This window comes from Gorilla gorilla, chromosome 13 (assembly GCF_029281585.2).
Source record: "Gorilla gorilla gorilla isolate KB3781 chromosome 13, NHGRI_mGorGor1-v2.1_pri, whole genome shotgun sequence".
Taxonomy (NCBI): domain Eukaryota; kingdom Metazoa; phylum Chordata; class Mammalia; order Primates; family Hominidae; genus Gorilla; species Gorilla gorilla.
The window spans coordinates 72,137,873-72,159,434 of NC_073237.2; the positions used below are offsets into that span (position 1 = coordinate 72,137,873).

Consider the following 21,562-nt stretch of genomic DNA (forward strand, 5'->3'; position numbering starts at 1 on the left):
AGGAATCAAGGATACTCTGAATGATTGACTTGAAACTAAAGTCTAAAAAAAATTAGCTCTTTTGTCATTGTGTGGCATTCTACTGCTTGTTGCAATAGCATTTACGAATCTTGGTGCCAGGATGTTGTGCTTGTTTTGGAGTCAGGCTGACATGGTTTCAAATCCTGGCTTGGACACTTGGAGGTGAAGGTATACCTTAAAGATACTTTATTGCCGGCATGGAAACACTAATGTAAGTTCTCTGGGGTCAGCGGTATAACCAGGTATGAAGGCCAGGATTCTTGCCCCCGCCCCCCACTCCCAGAGAAAAGGAATGAGCTCTCTCTTACTCTTGGAGATACTTGGCAATTCTCTTTTTGCATCTGCTCAAAGTAGATGGAAATATTCCTAGAAAATATCCCCTCTCTGTACAACTCTTAGAAATACAGCTTTCTGGACAGCGGTTGAGATCTCTGGGTAGCTGTAGTTTTAAGTTCATCCTTAGAAACTTTATATTTCGAACATCTTTTAGAGTAGTTAGGAGCATATGCTCTGGAATTAGGCTGCCCACCATCAACCTTAGCTTCATCCTTTAACCGTGTGGCCCTGGGCAGGTTCTTACACTCTGTGAGCCTCTGCTTTCTCATGTGTAGACTAGGGATAATGATAACCTGCTAATACTGTTGTGAGGCAGCAGTGAAGTAATGGCTGGCTTGTACTCCACAAATATTAGCAGTTCATCAGATTGCTGCATTTCCTTGACTTTTGACTTACTATTTTAAAATTAATTCAATAGCCTTGTTAAAAGTATGATTTTTGTTCAGTGATTTGAAGAAGTCATTAACTGTGATGGGATGAGGGAGGGGACTGAGAAATACAGACAGACTTTGATGATTATGTGGTTATTGGTGATACATTCTTTATTTCAGATATATTTTTATTCATTCCCCATGTATTTACTAAGCATAGAGCCTATGTTACATTATATGTCAGTGATTTACCCAAAAAGGGCTATAAAAGAATGAGCAGGAAACTTTCACTAAGGTTTAGAGACATGCCCACTGTTATTTTGAGTTCCTCAATGCCAGGGGCTATTCATTCATTGCTTTATTCTACTCATTTATTGAGTGTGCCTGGCACTGTTAATAGGAGGTGAGACTAATCCAGCAGTGAATAAAACAAAAATCTGCCCTTATGGGGCTAACATTCTAGTGGGGAAAGACCGACAATAAATGGGTCATGTAAAGAGAAATATATATGTTATATGGGGATAAGTGTTATGGAGAAAAATAAATCAGGGTATGGGGTATGCCAGAGGGGCAACAGTAATTTTAAATTGGGTGGTCACAGAAAGCCTCCCTCAGAAGGTGGCCTTTGAGAAGTGAGGAAGTGTGAGTCCTGGAGATTTCTAGAGGAGCATTTCAGGCAGAAGGAAGGAGGTGCAAGGGCCCCAAGATTGGGAATGCTCTTGGTGACTAAGGAAAGCAATCATGGCCTCCTCCTCATGGATTCTCCTTTGAATGTTATGGAGTTTAGAACACAGAAGGCAAGTAGTTACAATTATTTTAACATTCTCACATTTAACATTCTCACAAGTGCTAAGGAAGCATCACACTTAAATTTTAATGAAGAGAAAACAGTATCTCATCACTGCCTCTGTAATTTTCTGTCTAAATCAGAAATGAGTTTAACAAGTGGAAGTTTCAGACTTTTCAGTTTTGAGTATTGGGAAGAGGTTCGTCAACAAGAACAATGGTCTTGATGACTTGGTTCTCCCCCGTCTCACCTGAGCAGTAGGAACAGGTGTGAGCTGGCGGACACATTCCAGCTCCACATCATGGATTCTTTCATTTCCCAATTCTTTCATTTCCCCATTCTTTCATTCGTTCTTTCATTTCCCAATCGCTAAGTCACTCTATGGATTGCAAAGAAATAACCAGAATTCAGAAAAGGGGAATTTATAACTTTTTTGAAATCATTGGTTATTGAGGTATCATTTATATATCCCAAATGCAGCCAGTCCTGTATATAGTTGGCTGAGTGTTGACAAATGTATATACCCAGTGATGTGCTGATAAGTAGTTAACTGGCTCTTTATGGAGAAAAGAAAGCCCTAATTTGTGACCTTTGCCAGTTTTTTGTGATGTAAATACTTCTATCCTTGTTGATGTTAAGTCATCAACCTGCTGTCACTTAATAGGGTGCTGGGAAAAGATGTATTTGGATGTGAAGGAGGAGCTGTTTCCAGCACACACCTTTGCACTTTGTGGGATTACCGTAATCAAAATGCAAAACATTCTCAGCATGGTTCTCCAGGCATCTCCCAGCCTGTTCCCACTCCATACCCAGGCTATCACTGATCTGTTTTCATTCACTATACAGTAGGTTTATCTGTCTTAGAATTTTATGTAAATGGAATCATAGTATGCACGTTTTTGTGTAAACATATTTTGAAATGTATTCATGATTGACTGTTCCTCTTAATTGTTTTTCATTACTGGGTATCATTCTATTATATGCCATATGATCTTTATTTTATCCTGTTATATTCTATTTTATACTTTATGAAAATAAGTTATGGTACATGTATTTTTTCATTCACCTCTTGATGGACATTTGCATTGTTTCCAGTTTGGGGCTACTATTAAGAAAATTCTATGAACGTTTGTGTATGAGTTTTGTCTAGAAATAATGTTTTAATTTCTTTTGGGTAAATACCTAGAAACAAAATGCCTAGATCATGAGGACAGTGTATGTTTCATAAATGGCCAAATGGTTTTCCAAAGACGTTGAACAATTTTATACTCCTATTAACAATATATGAGAATTCTCATGCCCCACAATCTCATTAAAACTTGGTATTGCCTGTCTTGTTAATGTTAGCCATTCTAGTGTGTGTGCAATGCTATTATGATTTTAATTTTCATTCAAGCATCCTTTCATGTGCGTGTTGGCCATTTGTATATCTACTTTTGTGAAATGTCCATTCAAGCTTTTGCCCCTTTGGTTAATTTGTTCGTAGAATGGAGGCAAATAACTTTTCAAAAAGGAGGTACAGAATTTGGAGGAATCTATAAATTGAAGAAGGCAGGAGGGAAAACCAAGCAGAGAAGAAGCCCAAGAGAACTGACAGGTTCCTCAAGGTGGCCACAGTGCTGGTGACCCCAGTGCTTCATAACTAGGTGACCAACTGTCCCTATTTCAGCACTGAAAAATCCTGTGTCCCAGGAAATTCCTTAGTCTTGGGTAAACTGTCTGTGGGGGTTGGCTGGTCACCTTGCATAACTATGTACAAGGAAGCTGCAAACTCTGTGCAAGGAGTCATTAGACTGGTGAGGGGTTTCGCTGCATGCTCAGGTGAAGCTGCCAGTGGTGAATGATTTCTGAAAGGCCACACAGCTCCTCATCAGGGGCAAAGCCAGTGTTAACACGTGGGTCTCAGCTGTCTGTTCAAAAGTCATCAGCTTGCTTGTGATATGAAAATTTAGGAACATTGGGAAGGTGCCCTCCTGCTGCTAGAAAAAAAAGTAAACCAAAAACTTCAGTGATTATTTTTTGAAATTACAGGCTCTGTGAACTCATTTATTTGGCTCAAGTTTTAATTTTCTGATCAAATGCAGTTTTCCCTGAAAGAACTGAAACATTGAATCTACCGGTCATTTATTAGTATAAAATAGTTTACAACGCCTTTCCTAAGAACACACTTTGGTTCTAGAAAGGATAGAGATAGGAAAATTCTGGGTGCAAGGGTGACGGGCTATCATTCAGGAAGAAAAAGCACAAAAACTTGACAGAATTAGGAACAAGAGATGACATTCATTGACTTAGAGTTGTGTACAGAGTTGTGTTAGTGTGTGACTGTACAGAGGAGGAGCTTTAGAGGGCTAAGAGCGAAGAAATTATTCTCTCTTTCCTTTATGTAGCTAGCTTTAAGGAAAAGGTTGGGCTTTGCACTGTTTGCTATCGATTTTATACTTCATATACTCCTATTGTTTCTGATTTATTTATAAGATATCCCCATGTTAGTTATATATTGTTCCTTGTTTCAGTCCTTGCTGCTATTGAATAACGTAACCATAATCAGCTTTTGTTTTACATTACCCCAGAGAAGCTAGATGGAATGCCTGCTTATAGATAATATCACTGCTGTTTTCATACACTGCCTTTCTTTTGAATAACTTCCAACATGTTGTGACATTTTTCTTCTTAATATTTATTAAATGCCCAACAGCATGTTGGTGCTGTTGAAAGAATATAAAAGATAATTCTCATCAGTAAGGGACATGCATATTAATAGATGAGAGACATAAACATGCTTTTACATATAAATACATACATATATATATATATATAGTCCTAGAAGGTGATAGATTATTTTGTTTGGATGGGGCAGAGTAATTGAACTAAGGCACTTTACGCTTTAGCTGTTATCTTGCAAACGAAAGAAAATAAAGGGTAGAGATGTCTCAACCCACAACTTTCAGAACCTTGGAAGAGTTGGTCCTGCAATTAAGGTAGAACTAAACCATTTTTGCTGAAATTAGCCTTAATGTGATAATTCTTTGATACTCATACTAGAGATTTTGAGCTGTATGTAGCTCTACTGTATGTGGTTTCAATAATTTAAGGATTCTGATATTTATTTATTTATTTATTTATTTATTTATTTATTTATGAGACGCAGTCTTGCTCTGTCACCAGGCTAGAGTGCAGTGGCACGATCTCAGCCCACTGCAACCTCCGCCTCCCTGGTTTAAGCAATTCTCCTGCCTCGGCCTCCCGAGTAGCTGGGACTACAGGCGTGTACCACATGCCCAGCTAATTTTTGTATTTTTAGTAGAGATGGGGTTTCACCATGTTGGCCAGGATGGTCTTGATCTCTTCACCTCATGATCCCCCCACCTCAGCCTCCCAAAGTGATGGGATTACAGGCGTGAGCCGCCGTGCCCAGCTGCATTCTGATTTTTAGGCCATTCATTCAGCAGTCTTTAATGAGATTCTATTCTGTGTTGAGCCATGCACTAGGAGCTGGGAATAAAATGGTGAGCAAAACAGATGTTTTCCTGTCTCAATGGAACATATGGGCTGATGGGGACACAGGCATTAAACCAGTATTTGTACTAATTAAGGTATAACTAGAGGTGCATATTCTTATGATTCTATTAATATGAGATGGTATAATTAATGACGCTGACCTTGCCTGGGGAGTTTTGGAAGACTTCCTACTTGAGACACAAACTATGAGGAAGAGGAGTTCAGCTGGAGAGGGTGGAGGTAGGGGAGGTGCCGCAGGTGGAGGGAGCAATGAGCTTGACACAGTCAAGGAATGGAAGGAAGGCCAGCATAGCTAGTGTATTAGTCCATTTTCATGCTGCTGATAAAGACATACCCAAGACTGGACAATTTACAAAGGAAAGAGGTTTAATGGACTTAAGTTCCACGTAGCTGGGGAGGCCCCACAATCATGGAGGAGGGTGAAAGGCACGTCTCACATGATGGCAGACAAGAGAAGAGAATGAGGGCCAAGCGACAGGGGTTTCCCCTTATAAAACTGTCAGATCTCTTTTTTTTTTTTTTTTTTTTTTTTTTTTTTTTTAAAGACAGAGTCTCACTCTGTTGCCCAGGCTGGAGTACAGTGGCACAATCTTGGCTCACTGCAAACTCCGCCTCCCAAATTCAAGTGATTCTTCTGCCTCAGCCTCCTGAGTAGCTGGGATTACAGGCATGTGCTACCACGTCCAGCTAATTTTTGTATTTTTAGTAGAGACGGGGTTTCACCATGTTGGGCAGGCTGGTCTTGAACTTCTAATCTCAAGTGATCCAGCTATTTTGGCCTCCCAAAGTGCTAGGATTATAGGCATGAGCCACTGTGTCCAGCTGATCTCTTGAGACTTATTCACTACCATGAGAACAGTATGGGGGAACCCACCCCATGATTCAGTTATCTCCCACTGGGTCCCTCCCACAACATGAGGGAATTATGGGAGCTACAATTCAAGATGAGATTTGGGTGGGGACGCAGCCAAACAATAGCAGCCAGAGTACAGAGAGAATGCTGGTGAGTGTGATTTGAGATGAGGCCAGAGAGAGGCTGGGCCAGACCACACAGGCCCCTAGGTCAGAGGAGGAGAATGGTCTATTCAGTGAGTTAGATGAAGCGTATGGAATAGTTCCCTGGCATGGTGTGAATAAAAGTTTAATACAATATTATTATTCTGATTTACTTTTAAAAACTATATTATGAAATAGTATTAATTGTTGACTGATACTATTTATTTTAAGGGCAAAGGGAATCCACTAAAGGATTTTAGGCAGGGGTAGGCCATAGAACACAGCCAGATTTGTATTTTGAAAGCCTCATTCCAGCTACTGTATAGAAAACAGATATGAGAGGGGGTTGTTCTGTGACAATCTTCCTTATGGAAATTCTGTTTCTTTCCATGAGAACTACTGTGTTTACCAAAGAGTGCTTTTGACAAAAGTTACAGGAGATGACAACTCTAAGCTTCTTGGGATTTTAAGGTTTTCTTGTAAAGGATTATGCAACCACTCCTGAGTTCTACCCTTAGTCCTCTGGAATCTTAAAATGGGCCTGTAAAACCCTCCTTAAAACACTCCTGGAGGCTGGGGCTGGCATCTGTGCCCTCTTCCTCATTGTTCACTGCTGCTTCAGAGTCCAGGATCATTGAGATGAGAGGCTTCCCCGCCTGCATTCCCCACTTGTTTTCAGAGTGCAGGATTTCATCTGTGTAGGTCAGAGCAGTTTCCACTTGAATAAAAAATGTGAGACTTAGACTTTGTTTCAAATCTTAATGATGAGACATTCAATTACTGTGTAAAGCCCTAGTGAGGACATGATTTCTAAATAGCACAGAAATTGAGTGGGATGGTGGTTGAGAACGTGATGAACAGAAGGGAAAGAGAAATAAACTTTTTATCTGGAAAAATTAACCTGGGCCAAGACTTTTTTTTTTTTTTTTTAAATTAGGAAAGCTGAACTTTTGACTTGTCCCAACTGGAAAACATCCTGATGATAGTTATTATTTTAGGGCAGAGCCGTGGATGTCCTGGAGAAATAGCTACTATAGTATTTGCCCAAAGCATGTGAGTGTCAAAGAATGGAATCTGGGCACTGCAGTGGTCTTGGAAATTAACTAGCCCAAAGTCCAATTTTATAGAAAAGGAAAACAGAGACTTAGTGTATGTTATTTAGCTCTGGTGAGTGTCAGCTGGAATTAGAACCAAGCTCTTCTGTCTTCAATGCATAGTTCAATTTTCATTCTGTGATCCACATTTTATAATTTGCTGAGAAAATATGGTTGGTTGAGGTTTTGCTAGTTTGCTTTCCCAAAGTGGACAGGGGCTTATTTTCAAAGCCATCCTAAACAGACCTAACTGAGGAAAGGTGTATGTAAATGAGAGGACTAGAATGTTAGAGAAATGGATAAGATAAAGTAGAACCAACTGTTTTTATACAGGAAGCTTAGCTGATAGGTAGGATGTATGTTTTTGTCTTGTTTTAGAAATCGCGATTTTACTTTTAGTTTTGCAATAAATGAATAAGCTATATATTTATACTGTCTACAGAAGTCAGAAACAAACGAAGTCATGTTATCTTTGTGAATGATCAATTGCTTAAGACATATTTCAAATTAACTGTATAAATAATCTAACAAGGTCCTTCATTGTACATTTCTCAGAGCAAACAAAATGCAATGTGTTTTTATAACTAGATAGCTATTTGATTTTTCCCCCTCTTTCCCACATTTGGGTATAGATTGATATAGAATTACTTAAAATGCTGCATATAAATTAAACATTAAAAGGAGATTTGGAGAGGCTAAGCTGCCCCGTTATAATCTTCAGTTCCACAGTCACTGCCTCAAGGACACTCCATTTCATATCACATGTCTTTCTTTTGAAAAGTGATCACCAAGGTTCAGGTAACATTTAAGCACAGCCAGCAGCTGCATAATTTATGGACCTTTTTTGCTTTGTGTTCCTTTTTAAATGAAAAACAGGAAAACAGAAGACGGTTTTCACACATTAATGTCTTTTTTTTGTTCTTTCCTTCCCACCCTTCCTTTGCAGATAGGGGCCCTGAAGGACTACTACCACTTCTACCATAGCAGGACGATTAAAAGGTCAGTTATCTCGAGCAGAGGGACCCACAGTTTCATTTCAATGGAACCAAAGGTAAGAAGAACCAGTTGCGTGGGGACCAAGAGGCAAAGCTTCTGCATTTTTCATTGGTAATAACACACTAGGGGCTGAGGACCAGCATGAAGGCTCAGATTTCTAGAACTGTCATATTATCCTTTGGTCTAGTGTCTATGCTTCCTCTTGAGATAAAACTAGGCAGTGGCTTGATTTTTATTGATCTGCCACTATCATCCCAGTTGTAGAGTAGCCCAGGGGTATCCATAGCTATGGGTTCTCACGGAGAAGTGAGAGGGGATAGGGAGTGGGGAAGACAGAGTTTGATTGAGAATGATTGAACTGTTAACAATACCATACTGTCTAGCTATTTGCATACAGATCTGAGGTTGTATGAGCTCCACAAAAGGAGGGGTTTCTTCCAGAACCCTTAGGTCAGGGGTACAGATCACCGTGAATCCTCATGATTTTACTTAGCATTGATAGACCCACACCATTGGCAGCCTCAGGACTAGACTGTGTCTGGAACAGGTGGGATACTGAACACAGAAAGGGGAGAAGCTGACTCCTGCTCTTGGAGCCTCATCAGGTATCTTTCTTGTGCCAAGTCCTTTTGGGTTTTCCAGACAACGTACCCCTGGGAGAGCCTAGAAGCAAGCATGCTATGCCTAAGTTCTCCCGTTTTAGAGAAGTGGAGCAGCTTTGAAATGGGAGATGGGAAGCTGAGGGGTGTCAGGGACAAACTAATAGCCGACAACTAAGACTCTGAGGTCGAGTTCAGTATCTGCCCTTATTAATTAAGTTGGTGGAAGGAATGGAGTTTTGACTGAGAACTAATTGGCCTCTCTGATGTGTCAAGTAAAGGGGAAGAGGGCGCATCTGTACCAACTTGCCCTAGTTCCTCTGTGGGCTCCCTGTGTATTATTGATTGTAGGGTGTTCTTGCTTTTTTCCCCTCCTTATGATTTGGGTTTGCCTTAAGAACTCATTTTCAAATAAATTGGTAGATAAGCCCCTACCAGTGCGCATAGCAATCTCAGCTAGATATCCTCGAAAGTTATATTCCTTATAAAGCAAAAAGGCCCCTGTTTGAATTAATATGCAAATGAGGTTTGCAATATTGCGTCTTGCCCTCAGTTATGTGCTGTAGTTAGCCTTGTTTAATTTTTTTCTGGAATATGTTCATGATTATGAAATTGTAACTTGGCTAGAAAAAGCACATACTTTCTATGTCCTTATTTTCTGTGGGTTATAGGAATATCCCCTAATACATTTTCATGGTCTGTGGATTACACATTTTTTCCTTTGTCACTATTCAGAATTGAATTTTTCTGGAAAGGCAGTCAGTTTGGGACATTCATGAATTAGCTGCATTTTCAAAGCAAAGTAATATTTTTCATCTCAAACTTTTTTGAAGCTTTTCTTGAACTTTGGTAATTAAAACGACACTAATTTCAGACCTCATGTACAAAATCAATGTGAATTTGAAAAACCAAGTACTAGTGGTTTGGGAAGTAAGAATAGAATGTTATGAGGCATTATTTTCATGATGAAGGATTTACTGAACATGGAGCTATTTCGATCCTTCTTGTTATCTTGGGGCATCTTGGTGTTTATTTCTTCTTATCTCAGTGCATCACATGGCTTATGCGTGATCCGACAGAGACCTTGTATGCTAGGACACATAGTATCTGGAATGCACTCCTATTTCAGGAGAGTGGGGCCATTGCAGGCCAGCCCAAGGGTACATGCTGCACTCCCCTGCCTCCTCAATAAAAATAATCCCTCAGAGTAGAGCCACAACTTACTCTCCATTCCAATGCCGTCTGCTCATCGTTCCCACCTAGCATTTACACAGGACAGCCACGGTTCCTACCAGCTTTGCAGAGAGAGAGCCACAAATTGGGGTTTGCCTACACTTTCGGATCTTTCTTGTAGTTCATTTATTCTTTGGCCCTTTTTCGAGCCCCTAGCATATGCCAGGCCCTGTGTTAGGCTCTGGGATTTGGAGACACATTGGTGCCCTAAGGGAGCTTGCTGTTTTCAGGGAAGACCATCCAGGACATTGCAATGCTTCTCAGTGTTGGGGGTGGGGGGAGCAAAGGACATTGGGGGTTCCTAAGTTTTTTGTGTTTTTTTTTTTTAAATGGAGTCTCACTGTTATTGCCCAGGCTGGAGTGCAGTGGCGCGATCTCAGCTCACTACAACCTCCAGCTCCCGGGTTCAAGCGATTCTCCTGCCTCAGCCTCTTGAGTACCTGGGATTACAGGTGCCTACCACTACCCCTGGCTAATTTTTGTATTATTAGTAGAGATGGGGTTTCACCATGCTGGCTAGCGACCTCAAGTGGTCTGCCTGACCTCAAGTGATCTGCCCGCCTCAGTCTCCTAAAGTGCTGGGATTACAGCTGTGAGCCACCATGGCTGGCCTTGTTTTTTTTGTTTGTTGGTTTTAATTTTCAGAAACTTTTTATTTACAGAGAATTTGCAAACATGAAAATGTTACAAAGAATTTCTATATACTCTTCCTAGATTCCCCAAATGTTAACGTTTTATATTTTACCACACTTAGTTGATCATTCTTTCTATCTACACACACATATACACACATATTTTTTATTTTTATTTTATTTTATTTTATTTTATTTTATTTTTGAGACAGAGTTTCGCTGTGTCACCCAGGCTGGAGTGCAGTGGCACGATCTCGACTCACTGCAACCGCTGCCTCCCGGGTTCAAGCAATTCTCTTGTCTCAGCCTCCTGAGTAGCTGAGACTACAGGTGCATGCCACCACGCCCAGCTAATTTTTTGTATTTTTAGTAGAGACAAGGTTTCACTGTGTTAGCCAGGACGGTCTTGATCTCCTGTCCTCGTGATCCACCCTCCTCGGCCTCCCAAAGTGCTGGGATTACAGGCGTGAGCCACTGCGCCTGGCCGATATTCACATGTATACGTATGTAAGGTATGCATATATATACATTTTCTGAACATTTGGGATCAAGTTACAGATATGATGCGCCTTCAATTCTAAATAATTCACTGTGTATTTATTTAAAATAAGGACATTATTTTTTATAACCGTAAGTATAACAATAAAAATCTGGCTATTAATATTAACTTAATATTATCTAGTCTACAGACTTTATCCAAATTTTTTGATTGCCTCTTTTCAGGGCCAGGAACACATTTAGTTGTCATGTTTCCCGAGTCCTCTTTACTCTGTCATATTTCTTCAGCTTTCTTTTTTTTTTTCTTTCATAAGCTAGAAATCATTTAACAAGTACAAGCCAGTTATTTTGTAGAATATTTCTCAAGTTGGGTTTGTCTGTTTCCTCATGATTAGATTCAGGTTTGGCAAGAACATTTTTGGCAAGAAGATCAGAGAAGTGATGTGTTCTTCTCAGTACATCAGATTGAGAGGCACACGATACTGCTTTGTTTCATTACTGGTAGTGTTAACTTTGAACAAATGGTAAATATCGTATCTGCCAGTTTCTCTACTTTAAAATTACTACAAGCACACCTCAGAGATAGTGCAGTTCGGTTCCGGACCTCTTCAATAAAGCAAATATTGTAATAAAGCAAGTCACACTAATTGTTTTCCAATGCATATAAAAGTTATGTTCATACTATCCTGTAGTCTGTTAAGTGTGTAATAGCATTACGTCTGAAAAATGTACGTACCTTAATTAAAAAATACTTTATTGCTAAAATTTTCTAATGATCATCTGAGCCTTCAGTGAGCCATAATCTTTCTGCTAGTGGAGGGTTTTGCCTCAATGTTGATGGCTGCTGACTGCTCAGGGTGGTGGTTGCTGAAGGTTGGGGTGGCTGTGGCAATTTCTTAAAATCCAACAACAATGAAATTTGCCATATCGGTTGACTCTGTGTTTGCCAACACAGTTGTAGTCACAAAAGATTTCCCTGTAGCATGCAATGCTGTTTGATAGCATTTTACCTGCAGTAGAACTTCTTTCAAAATTGGACTCAATAATCCTCTGAAACCCTGCCACTGCTTTATCAACTAAGTTTATGTCATGTTCTAAATTCTCTGTTGTCATTTCAACAATGTTCACAGCATCTTCACCAGTAGATTCCGCTTTCTTTGCTTAACCATAGGAAGCAATTCCTTACCTGTTCAGGCTTTATCATGAGATTGCAGCAATTCAGTCACATCTTCAGGCTCCACTTCTAATTCTAGTTCTCTTGGTGTTTCTATCACATATCACATCTGCAGTGACTTCCTCCACTGAAGTCTTGCATTCCTCAAAGTCATCCATGAGGGTTGGAATCAACTTCCATCAAACTCCTGTTAATATTGCTATTTTGACCTCCCCTTATGAATCAAGAACATTCTTAATAGCATCTAGAATGGTGAATGCTTTCCAGAAAGTTTTCAGTTTACTTTTCCAGATCCATTAGAGGAAACATTATCTATCAGAGCAGTAGCCTTACAAAATCTATTTCTTAAATACATTTGAAAGTAGACATTACTCCTTAATCCATGGACTGCAGAATGATGTCGTGTTAGCAGGCATGAGAACAGTAATCTCCTTGTAAATTTCCATCAGTGCTCTTGGGTGACTAGGTACATTGTCAGTGATCAGTAATAGTTTGAAAGGAACCTTTTTTTAGTGATAGGTCTCAACAGTTGGCTTAAAATATTCAGTAAACTATGCTGTAAACAGATGTGCTGTCATCCAGGCTTTGTTGTTCCACTTATGGAGCACAGGCAGACTAGATATAGCATAATTCTTTTTTTTTTTTTTTTAAAGAGTCTCGCTCTGTCACCCAGGCTAGAGTGCAATGGCACGATTTCAGCTCACTGCAACCTCCGCCTCCTGGGTTCAAGTGATTCTCCTGCCTCAGTAGTAGCTGGGATTACAGGCATCTGCCACTATGCCTGGCTAATTTTTGTATTTTTAGTAGAGACGGGGTTTCACCATGTTAGTCAGGCTGGTCTTGAACTCCTGACCTCAGGTGATCCTCCTGCCTTGGCCTCCCAAAGTGCTGGGATTACAGCTGTGAGCCACCACTCCCAGCCCTCCATTTGGCATAATTCTTAAGGGCCCTAGGATTTTTTAGAATGGTAAATGAGCGTTGGCTTCAACTTGAAGTCACCAGCTCCATTAGCCCCTAACACGAGAGGTATCCTATCCTTTGAAGCTTTGAAGCCAGGCACCTGCTTCTTTCTAGTGTGAAAGTCATAGGTGGCATCTTCTTTCAACAGAAGGCTATTTTATTTCATCTGCATTGAACATCTGTTGTTTAGTGTAGCTGTCTTCATCAATGATCTTAGCTGGATCTTCTGTATCACTTGCTGCAGCTTCTCATCAGCACTTGCTGCTTCACCTTGCACTTTTATGTTACAGAGACAGCTTCTTTCCTTAAACCTCATGAATCAACCCCTGCTAGCTTCATACTTTTCTTCTGCAGCTTCCTTACGTCTCTCAGCCTTCTTAGAATTGGAGAGTTAGGGCATTGCTCTGGATTAGGCTTTGGCTGAAGGAAATGTTGTGGCTTGTTTGGTCTTCTATCCAGACCACAAAAACTTTCTCCCTATCAGCAATAAGGCTGTTTCTCTTTCTTATCATTTGTGCGTTCATGAGAGTAGCACTATTTAATTTCTTTTAAGAACTTTTCCTTTGCAGTCACAACTTGGCTGTTTGGCTCAAGAGGCCTGGGTTTCTGCCTATGCTGGCTTTCGACATGTCTTTCTTACCAAGTGTAATCATTTCTAGCTTTTGATTTAAGTGAGACCGGAGTGACTCTTCCTTTCATTTGAACACTTAGAGGCCATTGTAGGGTTATTAATTGGCCCAATTTCAATATAGTTGTGTCTTAGGAAATAAGGAGGCCTGGGGGCAGGGAGAGAGATGGTGAACAGCCAGTCAGTCTAGAGCAGTCAGAACAAATGCAACATTTATTGATTAAGTTCACTGTCATATGGGTGAGGTTTGTGGCACCCTAAAACAATTACAATAGCAACATCAAAGATCAGTGATCACAGATCACCACAACAGATATAATAACAATGAAAAAGTTTGAAATATTGCAATAATTACCAAAATGTGACCCAGACACACGAAGTGAGCACACGCTGTTGGAAAAATGGCACTGACAGGCTTGCTCGATACAGGATTGCCACAAATCTTCAATTTGTAAAAAGCACAATATCTGCAAAGTGCAATAAAGAGAAGTGCAATAAAACAAGGTATGCCCGTATTTTCCCTTCTCCAATTAATAAGTGTTTTGTGGGAAAATACTTAGAGACTGCAAATTTCTACAAGCTCATTTTTTATTTTTTACTCCCAGCTGACTTCATTGGGCATATAAGGCAAGTGTTGGTGTGACTAGGTTTCTTGGGCAGGTCTCTTTCTTTGATCTTGGATGTGGATAGGGTGGGTGATTTGTGTGCCAGAGTGGGGGTACATTTGTGGGTTTGGACCATGTGAAATGGCTTCGTGGAAGATTGATGATGCAACCTTAAAGTTATTTTTGATCACCACCTTCTCAAGAAAGGAAAAACACATGAGTGAATCGTAGGGGCCACAGACACTAAACAGATCCTGGCTTTTACTTACTATAGTAAATTGCACACTCCCTTTTTCCCCTCCTTTTATTCTTTACTTACAAGGCTCCAAAGAAGGAAATGCAAAAGTAGCCACATTGTAAGAGCAACCCTCTTGGTGCTAAGAAAATGATGTGGTCAGTTTGGGCACATGAGCCCAGAGAACAAGAATAGCATTGACTCACACATATAATGTGTGTTAACATTATGTTATGATTAACTTTTTAAATGACAGAGATTCACAGACTTCTAACATAGAAGCACTAGGGCAATAATAACACAGTTTTGCAGAAAGTGCTGTTATATTTTATAGCAGTCTGCCCAATAAGGCTTTCATCCTTCTTGTCCACATCTTTCTTTTTGACTTAACAACATTTCTCTGAGAGATCTAAGCTAAATTTTAGAAACAATAGTCTGAGTTCACGTTTTCAAAGCCTCTTACTAGTCTGTTTATAAATTTTGGTGAGCCACAAACATTTGGGTCAAGGACAGTGTTATCTGTAGGAGAATATTGGATGGAAGCTCTTTAGTTGCTCATGGAGTTGGAAGGGTGTGAGGGGGAGTGCGGAGAAGATCATTTTCTTTCATTTTCCTTCCCTTTATCCAAAAACAGAAAAACTAAAATCCTAACTTTTCTAGTAGGGTAGGGCATATTTGACTTTTAAAAATAAAAACCATAAACTGCCATTAAGTTAGACACCCATGCCCTATGCATATGTAGTTAATTACATAAGCATAGCTTCCCCTTTTTCCCATTAGATTTTATCTTGAAGGTTCTAGCCTATCAATCTTTTATCTTTTCCATTCCTTTTTCTATCCTCAAATCTATTATGGGCCAGTTTTTATCCAACACTAGGACAGTGTCACTCCCTCTGATGGGTCAGCAATGGGCATCTCCCATCTTGTCGCTCCCTATGTTCACCTCAGCCAGCCTGCCTCATCACGTGGATGTGTGTGGCTGCGTTTCTCACTTGGAAAAGCTATTCATATAACATTACTTATTGTGGAATCACAGACTCCTTAGAATTAGAGTTGATTTAGTCTGATCACTTTACTATCCAATGCTGCCATACCATCCATTGTACTTCTAAAAGGAATTTTTTCAGATCTGTTTGAACATTTCCAATCAAAGAGGCTTCACCATCAGACAGAGCAAACACTTCTATATTTTAAGAGATTTAACGTGTTAGTTATAATCTGCTTGCCTGTAACATCTACCCATTGAGTCTACTTTTGCCTTCCAGAATTCTATACACTGTTAAATCCATTTCTCTATAATAGTTCTTTAAATATTTGAAGCCTTTTGTTTATTCTCTTGGAAAAGCAATTGTCTCCTTATAAGTGTGGCCCAGCATCAAGTTCAAGGCTTTAGCTTCCCATTTGTTACATTTATCCATAAGCCATTTCCTCTGAAGAGAATTTAAAGCAGAGCATTCAAGCATTGTGCAATGAGGAAAGGGCATAGGAAAAGGACAGGAAGGGAGAAATGAAGTGATTGGATGTAGCTGGCAGGATCAGATGAACTCAGACCTGTGAAAGAAGAAAAGCAAGTTCAAGTTTCCTACTCATTCAGGCTGGTGCCTGTTGTGCTCAGGATTAGATTTTCAGGTGCCTGGGGTTTCTCTTTTTGCCTCAAGAGTAAAATAGGTGTGATGGAGTAACTGGAGTACAGGAGCACTTCCCTGTACATAATGGAGAGGTTGTTCACATCTACTCCTTATCAGTCAAATTCCATTTCCCCATGGATTCACTTTATAATTTCAGAAGTATTTTTTCTTTACTACTACTAATTGATCTGTAATTGATCCATGGAGGCAACCATCACATTTGCTATCCTGAACTTGGAGACAAAACCATTTACAAGCTTTTTACATATAGCTGATCTACTAGGTGAACTTTGGAGTTAAAGAACCTTATTTAGTTAAAAATAAGTATTCAGAAGTGTCTGAGGTCAATCTTAACATGGCTTACATTGCTACCATGCCTCTTCATTAATTGTGGCCATGCTTTTTCACAAATAATATTTCATGGGGTCTAGCGTAGCTTCAAAATGAGTTTCACCTGGAGTTCAAGTGCTTCCTGTGTAGGCCACTGCTGCATTGCCTCTCTCCCAGCCTGCCCTCTTTCCAGCGGGCACTCCTGGGTGTTTTCTTTGGCAGGTTAACGTGCTGCTCTTCAGTTTTAAATGCGATAATGACTTAATGTTTGGGCTTTCTTTTGTGCAGTGCAGTTTTATAAGTGTAATATAACAATCCAGGGTTTGTGCTCATCCAGCTGTGTGGGCTGATCCAGGGTGTGTTGAGATCTGTGGCTTTGGCCTTGTGTTTCTGCACAATGAGGGTGGCTGTGTTTTCTTCGGGTATGTACCTGAGGCTTTGTGTGGTTGCTTAGGAATGGTGATTTCACATTTGCCTCTCATCATCTTACTGGTAAGTAAAAATGGTTACCAAATATCCTGAGAATGCACTGTATTCTTCTGGAAACAGTATGGGCTTGGATCCAATGACAAGCAGAGAGGCTGCAGACGTGCTGATCAGGAGGGACTTAGGACAGCTCTCTCGTTTCTGGCTACCTTTTTTGCCATGTTTTCACCAGCTATGAATGCGATCATTATAGCAAATCCCTGTCTTTAACATTTGATAGCATTTCTGACTCTTTGCAAATCCCACTAGAATGCATACACTCTTGGGAGAAGCCTTTCAGCCTTAGATTAGCCCTTGGATCCATTTATGGTGACACGATGATTAGGAGTGTGGAAGAGACCTGAAGAGGCATGTGGGTGCCGGGTCCACCGTGTTCTCCACCTGCCTGTCCTATCGGTTTTGTTTCCAGGTCTCCTAGGTGTCTGGATGGTCAGAAACCAGAGGGTCAGATTGTATGCTGCTGGAATATCTGATGGGAAAGTTTCGATCAAAGACCCAATCTCTTATAGGCAGAAGTAAATTATTTAAAAAATGATTTCTCAGCTACTTTGGCAAGGCTGCCAAATCTTTATTAGAGAGTGCTTGGCAGTACTTCACTTCGAAAGGTCATAAACTCACGTGCCTTGAGTGGGAGTGCAGGTAATATGAGTGAGCGAGAAGGGCCAGGCAGGAGCTCACCGGGTATGCGCCAAAGCGTAGTGCACTCGTTGCCTGCCCGGAGCGGCTGCTACCAACTGAGGCCGGTTGTCCTCAGGCTGCGGAGCTGGCTCGGTGTTGCCAATTTAAAAGGACCTGCAATTCTCGACTTTTACATATCATTTTCCAATTTTAAATATTGGCAACTAGTTCAAAAGTTTAAAAATATTTGTGTGGATCAAAGGAAACACATCTTTGGGGCATCCCAGTTTGTGACCCCTTGGGTTGGCTGTGTTGGGAGAAAGGGAGAAAGGCGTAAACGACAGATCTCATCACTTTGATGATTTCTCTTTGGTCTGATGCTCACATGGCCACACAATATTAGTTCTGTCAGTTATGTACCATGGTGGGGGCTCAAACATGATTTCTCTCTGTGCCTTTTTAGTTTCCAGATTGAAATATGAGTATCAGGCAAAACATAACAGGCTCAGGTCTTGCAAGTTGTGGAGCGAAGGCTGCCAGTGATGGTGGCAGAAGGTGGAGGGCTTATTCTTGTTCTCTTCTGCTTTATCCGGTTTTTCACTGACACCTATGACTGCCCTGGAGACAGGCTTAACAGACTTGTTCGAGGAAGTACCATAAGTTGAAGCAAAGAACAAATGGGAAATAAAAGTGATGGCCATAAAAGTAGGAAAAGAGTATGATGAGGGGAGGCAGGTTATGGATTTTGCATAATCTCTTTAGCCACTTGAAGGAAAGATACTAACTGTAAAATCTTTACTTTTTCTAGTTGTTGTGGTATTTCTTTTCTTCTTCTTTTTTTTTTTTTTTTTTTTGAGATGGAGTCTTGCTCTGTCACCCACGCTGGAGAGCAGTGGCGCGATCTTGGCTCACTGCAGCCTCTGCCTTCCGGGTTCCAGCGATTCTCCTGCTTCAGCCTCCTGGGTAGCTGGGATTACAGGCACTCGCCACCACACCTGGCTAATTTTTGTATTTTTAGTAGAGACGGGGTTTCGCCATGTTGGCCAGGCTGGTCTCGAACTCCTGACCTCAGGTGATCCACCCGCCTCTGCCTCCCAAAGTGCTGGGATTACAAGCATGAGCCACCATGCCCGGCCTATGTGATATTTCTAAGATGTCAGATTCTAAAAAGGTAACTGATGAAACTAGAAAATGTAATGATAGCATTCTAAATTTCTAGATAGGTATTAAGAAGGGAATTTTGAACCTATAGTTTCTGTTGAAATCTTGGACAAATTAAGATAAAATAAGTAAGCAAATCTAGGGAATAAGTGCAAACAGCAAACAAACAAACAAAAACCCAGCAACAACAAAAAACTCAAAGCCAGTTTAATTGTCTGGCTTTGAAGAGAAATTGTACTAATTCATGTCTTTATTTTAATGAATGCAAGAGTAAATAAGAAATCTAATTAAAACACCACCATTGAAAGGACGTTATTTGTTAATTAAATGCTTGCAAATCTTATTTGTATACTGAGTTCTTCCAATTATCAATCAGTTCTTACAATACAAAAGGAGGCAATAAGACGCAGTGGAAAGAACCTTTGTATTGTAGTTCCTACTGTCATTCCTGTAGGGTGAGCTCTACCCATCAATCTTCCCTCACTTGAAGACTTACCATTTTTCATGCATATACTTAGAGAAGTACACAGTGTAATGCAATATAATGAACTGCGCATGTAAGAAAAGATCAAAAGTGTAGGTTAAATCCTTATAACAAAATAGTAAGTTGCCATTAAAATAATGTCATAAATTTATACATTCAGGTAAGAAATGATCCCCAAAATAATATGTAGGCCGAGTGTGGTGGCTCATGCCTATAATCCCAGCACTTTGGGAAGCTGAGGCAAGGGAGGATTGCTTAAGTCCAGGAGTTCGAGACCAGCCTAGGCAACATAGTGAGACCCCGTCTCAACAAAAAATAAAAAAATCAGCTGGGTGTAGTGGCATGGGCCTTTAGTCCCAGGTACTCGGGAGGCTGAAATGGGAAGACCACTTGAGCCAGGGAGGTTGAGGCTGCAGTGAGCCGAGATTACACCACTGCACTCCAGCCTGAGTGACAGAGTGAGACTCTATCTCAAAAAAGAAAGAAAGAAAAAAAAAATATATATATATATACACATATACATATATATATAAATAAAGTTTTAAAAAGCAGTATATGAAGAGAGTAGAAGATGAAGATGTGTTCCCGTTTATGTTTTACGTTTAAACAAAAAAGACCTGTGTGTATGTGGCTATTGTTTTATGCAGGATAGATTTGGAAGGATGCACATATGCATAAAAATAACTCTTAACCTTTCTACAGTGCCTGATTTTTTAAAACGATAGTAAAATTGCTTTTGTTGAAATATCAAAGCAACAATGCTTTGATATTTCAAAGCTAATGGATATATTTCTGTTCTCATCTGACTCCACCTTTCACTTGACATCATGGTTGATAATTTGCTCCTTCTTGAAAAAGTTGACTTGTTTCTTGAGAGCACTTCCCCAGAGTTTTCTTTCTGTCTTTCCCCCTGCACCTTCTGTCTTTGATGAGGGCACATTTTCTACCTCATGTGTAAAGTTTGGAGAGCCCAGGGCTCAGTCAGCTCTGATCTTTTCCTAGGGGATTTCATTCATTCCCATTGCTTTAAATCACCATTATGCTGGTGTTCTTGCCTCAAATTTCTATCACCGTTTACCTTCCGGACATCCCCAACTAGATGTTTAATAAGCACCTAAAATGTAATAATAAAAATAACATGTCCAGGCACGGTGGCTCACGCCTGTAATCCCAGCACATTGGGAGACCGAGGTGGGCGGATCACCTGAGGTCGGGAGTTCAAGACCAGCCTGACCAACATGGAGAAACACCATCTCTACTAAAAATACAAAATTAGCCAGGTGTAGTGGTGCATGCCTGTAATCCCAACTACTCGGAAGCTGAGGCAGGAGAATTGCTTGAACTCGGGAGGTGGAGGTTGTGGTGAGCCGAGATCGCACCATTGCACTCCAGCCTGGGCAACAAGAGCGAAATTCCATCTCAAAAAATATAAATAAATAAATAAAATAAAACATATAAAAATATAAGAATAACATATAAGATATATGTCATACATATATAATAAAATATAACATATAAAATATAATAATGAAAATATCATACGTGGAACTTTTACATTTCTACCCATTACCATAGTCCCCAAGCCTTTTCTTTCCCAGGGAATGGCACCATGATTTATCCATTTTTGCTGAAGCCAAAAATGGAACAGAATCATTCTTGATTCTCTCCCTTTCCCTCGTTTCTCCTCACTGAGTCATCAAGAGATATTGTTGGCCCCACCACTAACATTTATCTTGCAGCTATGAATCTGTGGACTTTCTCCCCCTGCACTGCCACAATCCTGGTTAATCCCACCAACAGTGTTGACCTGTTTCACAGCAATTGCCTCTACTTCCACTGCTGTTCTTCTACAGTCATTCTCCACACAGAGTAAACTTCCAGAGTTCAAAAGAGATTTTTTTTTAATGACTTTCTATTGATCCTGAAATAAAGTCTAATTTTTTTTAAGTTATCTTCAAGGGCCATTATGATCTAGCCTCTTTCTACCTCTCTGAACTAGTCTTTGACACACCTCCTTTTTGCTCATCACACTTGGCCATATCTCTGTCTTGCTTTCTGTCTCAAGCCCTTTCCCTTGTTTCCCCTGCCTGGAATATGCTTCCTTTGGTCTTTGTATGATGGATGTCTTCTCAGCCTTCATATCACTTCCTTTGAAAGACCTCCCTCAATAT

The 21,562-nt window shown here is 40.2% G+C and overlaps 1 protein-coding gene across 2 annotated transcripts in view; it reads left to right on the top strand.

The window, feature by feature from the left end:
- The window catches only part of PCSK5 (proprotein convertase subtilisin/kexin type 5), a 460,751-nt gene that overhangs the window by 33,421 nt on the left and 405,768 nt on the right, over positions 1-21,562 (top strand). For both annotated transcript variants that reach the window (XM_031014780.3, XM_031014779.3), the window contains exon 2: positions 8,071-8,175. In XM_031014780.3, the coding sequence (XP_030870640.2) occupies positions 8,071-8,175 (105 nt within the window). The remainder of the gene's footprint in view (positions 1-8,070; positions 8,176-21,562) is intronic.